We start from the raw sequence: 5,743 nt of genomic DNA, 5'->3' as shown, positions 1-5,743 counted from the left end.
TGCGATGCGCGCGTACGTGCTCAAATTTAATGGCATGTCTCTCGGTACACGTACTTCCGATACATTATGAAGTTGCGTAGGACGTACGGCCTGCAAAGCCAAGGCGTTGAAAGGAAGATCCTTCCTTCTAACAGTTCGATTAATTTTGTTAACAAATATACCCTCCTCCACTTCGTCGATGTAAAAAATACACCATACAAAATCAATTGTTAAAAATGGCATGGCGGAAAATGGAAAAAAGTAACATGTGTCATCCCGCCAAATGGGGGTGGCAGGAAGCACGCACCACCACATTGAGCGGCGGGAGAAGGTGTGGTGGTTCACTTCCCGCCATAGGTGGAGGAAAGACACTTCCCGCCATCATGGTTGGCGAGAAGTATTTCCTGCAAATCCCGACCAGGAAGTGCCACTTTTTCCACATTCCGCCGAGCTAATTTTTGACAATCGATTTTAGGTATATTTTTGGGATTGACCGGTATGCATGGGTTTATTTGTAAAATTATCCAACAGTTCCCGTCTTATGGCGGCACAGCCAGCAAGAAGGATGATTCGATCAGGTTAAGTATCAATAGAATGTTACAGTGCCAGGCATTAAGACGGATGCATGCATGCTAGGTGAAGCATCTATATCAGGCATATGCATGCATGTAGGAGTACTTTGACAATGATTAGTGTGATGCCTTAAAACAGCACTAGCGTGGCATGTTTGTTTCTTTGCCTGCCGCATGTCAAGATCGAGATGGAGCATAGGCCACATGCGCTGCGAGGAGATCAAATCGACCATAGTACGTACGTTGATAGGTGACGTGAAAAATGTGTGAGGAAAGCGAGGGGAGAAGAGAGAGTTCAGAGCCTGGCACAGACTGAAGCGTGATTTGACAATGGACTATTGCTTGCTTGCTTGCTTCGACGAGCGTGCTCTGCTGCTGCGGCACCTCTTGGAGTGGAGTGGACGGGATGGCTATCTACTGTACTGGGTACTGGTGAAGCCAAGCCCAGTCAGGCCAGTGGCCAGCAGCTGCTTCTTCCAGCCCGGCCCAGGGCGCTTCCTGTGTTCTTTCAGAATAAATACAATATTTACTTTGCTGTGTTTGGATGCATAGAACTGGACATGGAATTGGAATTGCGCTCGATTCCGCAAATTCCGCCGTTTGGTATGTGCTCTAAATTGATCTGTGGAAAGCCAACCAAATTCCAAGCCTCCCCACCTCGCGTGCAAATCGATTGGAAAACTTTCGGAGGGTGAGAGCTCGGAAAGGCTCGGAAACAGCCCCCCGTCTTCATCCCCGCCTCCCTCGTGGGCCTGCTCCCAATGCGGTCCAAAATAACAAGTGCAATTTTCTATTTTTTCTTTGAAAAATGTTTAGAATCAAACAATTAAGATTTAAAAATTTGCAAATTTAGATAACTTTTGAATTTCAGAAAATTTAAAATTGAATTTTCATATTTTTCAGAATAAAAAATATCAAAATTTTAAAAATTCAAGACTTTTCAATCAAAAACATAAAAGAAAAGAAAGAAAATGAAAAGACAAAAAAAACTAAGAAAGAAAACTGACAAAACCATCACCCCTGCGAAGAACTGTAAAAAAGAAAAACCAAGATAAAGAGTCCCTATCGCCTGCTCGCGTGCCAGCGGGCATGCACACACCGCCTCCCTCATGGGCCTGCTCCCAATGCGGTCCAAAATAACATGTGCAATTTTCTCTTTTTTTTTTCTTTGAAAAATGTTTATAATCAAACAATTAACATTTAGATTTTACAAATTTAGATAATTTTTGAATTTTAGAAAATTTAAATTGAATTTTCATATTTTTTAGAATAAAAAAGATCAAAATTTTAAAAAGTCAAGACTTTTCAATCAAAAAATAAAAGAAAAGAAAGAAAATGAAAAGACAAAGAAAGAAAAAAACTAAGAAAGAAAACTGACGAAACCATCGCCCCTGCGAAGAACCGTAAAATAGAAAAACCAAGACAAAGAGAAGGTTCTAGAACTTTCCTAAACCAGAAAAACTAGAAACAAGCTACGGCGCAAATTGCCACCGACACGTGCGGTACATTTTCCATCCCACACATGAGCCGATTATAGGGTTGAATTAATACAAGAATTATGGGGTTCAATAAGTCACAAATGGAGGAGCCCGAATAACTGCAAAAAATGTTTGATGGTGGCACCTCAGCCCACCAGAGCTTAAACCCTAGGTTTAACACTTTGATGTCTCGTAAAGGCGGAATATTATTTCTTGATTCCCCTCTGTCAATCTTAAGATCATGAAGCAGTCTCTTAGAAGTCGTTTGGAAGCCATGTTTTCATTTCATTTGTAGCATTTTGAAATGAACATCATTTACATTGTAATTTCAGAAATGGACACTTGTTTGGTTGTCACAGGAATTGTAAATGAGAGTAGAATTCAATATTGAATTTGTTTGGTTGCCACAGGAATTGTGAATGACATGTTTCAGCTCGGAATTGTGATTACACATGGCATCATTTTGCTGGATTTCCTAAATAAAATGATGGCCCAATTCTGTGGCAACTAAACAGCCCACCTATAAAATTTTAAAATGAAATCCAGGATTTCAGGCTCAAATGATGGATACCAAACGACCTCTTATAGATATTGGATGTGCGTGCCCTCGAGTGTGTGTACGTGTGTTAAAAAAAACAGCTCGACATAGGCTGCCTATAGATACAAACCATGTTAATCGGCCTTCTTTCCTATTGGGCTTTAGCAGCCCTTATTTGTGCCAACATTGACGGTATCTGGAGCTGCGGTCGGCCCATCCAAGCCTCTTTAGGATACCAACCAAACTCTCTCCTCTGCTCGTCCTCTTCCTCCATACTTCCGCTCGCCAGGGTCCGTTTCCCTTCGGAGCCGAAACCCTAGCCGCCGCCGCCGCCGCCGCCGATCGCAAGTCGGCTCAGATGGGTGGCAAGTGCCCACACCGCAAGGTCAAGAAGCGTCGTCTCTCTCACAAGACGGCGCGCCGCGGCAAGTTCCTCCTCAACGCCGACGACGCCGTCTACGACGAGCTCGTCAAGCTCGCCGACAAGGGGAAGGACTGCGAAGGCAAGGCTCTCCCCGTCGACGAGGACCTCCCCGGCATGGGACAGTTCTACTGCCTCCACTGCGAGTATGCTTCTCTGCTCTATGAGTCTGCTTCGGTTTTCTTCCTAAGCATAATCACAACGAACATACATGAAGTACTTTGTCTTTACATCAAAAAAATACGCGTTTGCGTCGATTATGGCTTGTTTCTGCGATAAAGTTGGGTAAATTGTATGTTGCCAATGATATGCGACACTAAGCTTTAATACCTGGTTATGTTACTTGGCATTAGACGTGTACTTATGGGTGGTTTTGTTGGTGCCTGTCATTGAATTGAGATATGTAGGTAGGCAACTGTGGTTATGTAAGGGTGTGATTGGTTCTGTGTCTGCAGAGCTTCAGTGCTTGCAAGTTGCAACGATTGACTCTTAATTCCTTCTGATCATCATTTATAATTGTTATGGTGGCTGCAGTCGGTACTTCGCGGATGAGACTGTGAAGGAGGATCACTACCGCTCCAAGCGCCACAAGAAAAGGTGATTCTTTCTTCTGAATTTCTTATTAGAACCATGTTCAGAGTTATGATGCACCTAAATTTCACCAAGATGCCACACTGGTATCGAAACCTGTACTCCTAAATATTTGGCAAGCTAATATTAATACTTTACATTCGCGATACACAAGACGCAGTAGCAACATAATCTTAATACAGTAGTATATACATGTCGCCCAGTTTTATTGGCAGGGTACTAGCCCTAGCGCATCCAGCAGCACAAAAGCTCACGGCTCCCATTTCCCCTCTCATCGCCATACATTGTGTCAATGACTGCCTAATCAATCAAGAGATGCATAATCATTTATATTTGCATGCACTATGTTGTATGATGTCACCTGAGCAGACAAAGTTCTAGTCTAGATGCCTCACACAGTTTCGATGGTACAACCTTTTGTTTGAACTGTGTCTACATACCCCCAGTTTTAGACGTCCAAACAGCAAACTTAATGTTGTTAGCGTGATGTTATGGGCAATAACATCGTAATTTGAAAACTAGATAAATCCCCTGCGCTTTGAGGCGGGAATTTGTATAAATAAATGCTCAGCGAAATTCTAACAATTATGATGTCAAATCAAAATATTTAGAAAATACGTAAGGTCTTTGCTTCATATTTCATTATACTGAGCTGTACTAGAAGTATGAAGAATGACAGTAAATTCAGTGAGGAGATGGTCCTGAATAAAGGCACAGACATCCTGCAGACTATATGAAATATAAGTAAAATAATACAGTAATCAGAACAGGAACAGGAAGTGCTGAACGAAGCAATAACTCGGACCAATGGTGATTTAGAGTTGTCTGAATGCCAATATAAAATGCACTACCCCTCACATGTTTGGTCTGCAAACCTGAAGGCATCCTAAACTAAATCAAGAAATCTGGATAGAACTAACGATTTAGGTGTTCTATGCACAAACTGTTCCGTGGAGGACAAAAAGGAAGCATAGTCACATGCAGGTTTGGCATGTGGTGAGACAGAGCATACCTGACTCCTCGTAAGGATCCAGCCAAAGTGTGTTGCATGTTTACCCATGAATAGCTGCGCCCATGCCAATCTTGATGCTTTAGGGGAGCATCCATGATGCATCGAACTGCAGGAGGCGATGGCTGGAGAGCCTTGATGCCACTTGTCCGTCAGTGCCTACACTGGCAAAACCATTAGGCGTTGAAGATTATTCCGAGAAGGTGGAGATGCAAACGATGCTGCATGCAGAGAGGCTCTCCATGTCTAGATTCAGATCGACTATTGGTGCATCGAGCTAGATGTGGCTTGCTGTGAGAGCTGAAAAATAGCACTTAATGCTTGCTAGTGGGGTTTGTCTACATAGGATATATAGATTCACTGCCTTAAATGACCAGTTTTTTTTAATATAAGTACAGTAAAATGAAAGGTGTTTTATATGGATGATTTAGTTGAGATATAAGCATAGCTTCAACATGTTCATAGATACCAGCTTATCAGCTTGCTCTTAACCTTACTAGGTGCATCTGAATTAAATTCTCTTTGAGTGTAAGTGGAAAAATATTAGTCTACTGTATCTAATCAGTACTAACTGCCTTTTGATACTTGTAGGGTCAAGACATTGTCCGGACCAGCCCCACACACGCAACTAGATGCTGATCTTGCTGCTGGAATGGGAATGCCTGACAATGGCTTGAAGCTCATGTCCACATGAAATCCGTACTAGTTGTTTGATTTTCTCCTTGCTACCGCACATCTGTACTAGCCCTCAGATAAGGTATGAGACCGTGGCCGTTGGTCCAAGAGTAAAGAGTTCGGGAGGACTTCTGTTTTACCTGCCTCATGTTGTGTCCAAGTTGTGTATGAATTAAAACCAGTTACCGATCAGCATTCGTAATATAATGTCCTCATCAACTGGCTGTGGATTTGATGTCTTTTGAGCTAATGGTATGTAATGGAACTTAACAGCACACAGTATTCCACTGGCTTGAACAGATGCTATCTGAGGGCATATTTACCTGTTTGGTAAGATTTGGATGATGAACACTATTAGAAACTGTAGTAGTTCTCTCCTTTTCTGTAGAGATCTCTTGGGTCTATGATATTGCTATCTGTCTATGCCTGTAGGGGGGGCACTGGCAGCGGGCATTGCCACTGCAGTTCATAGACAGCTAC

General features: G+C 42.5%; 1 protein-coding gene across 1 annotated transcript; it reads left to right on the top strand.

Moving 5' to 3' along the window:
• Nucleotides 1–2,804: 2,804 nt before the first annotated feature.
• Nucleotides 2,805–5,482, top strand: LOC127323745 (uncharacterized). Its single transcript, XM_051351867.2, has 3 exons — nt 2,805–3,134; nt 3,523–3,585; nt 5,180–5,482. Exons 1-3 carry the CDS (start codon nt 2,926–2,928, stop codon nt 5,280–5,282), a joined length of 375 nt encoding a protein of 124 aa, XP_051207827.1. The 5' UTR covers nt 2,805–2,925; the 3' UTR covers nt 5,283–5,482.
• Nucleotides 5,483–5,743: the final 261 nt, after the last annotated feature.

The sequence above is a fragment of the Lolium perenne genome, chromosome 7 (genome assembly GCF_019359855.2).
Source record: "Lolium perenne isolate Kyuss_39 chromosome 7, Kyuss_2.0, whole genome shotgun sequence".
Taxonomy (NCBI): Eukaryota; Viridiplantae; Streptophyta; class Magnoliopsida; order Poales; family Poaceae; genus Lolium; species Lolium perenne.
Note: the sequence above shows the minus strand (reverse complement) of the source record. Positions and strands in the feature narration are given on the sequence as shown.

Bases quoted from the DNA above. Each gene is read 5' to 3' on its own strand.
- LOC127323745 (XM_051351867.2), top strand. From the start codon at position 2,926: ATGGGTGGCAAGTGCCCACACCGCAAGGTCAAGAAGCGTCGTCTCTCT. The intron at 3,135-3,522 runs GTATGCTTCTCT...TGGTGGCTGCAG, and splicing joins TTCTACTGCCTCCACTGCGA to TCGGTACTTCGCGGATGAGA. The intron at 3,586-5,179 runs GTGATTCTTTCT...TGATACTTGTAG, and splicing joins TCCAAGCGCCACAAGAAAAG to GGTCAAGACATTGTCCGGAC.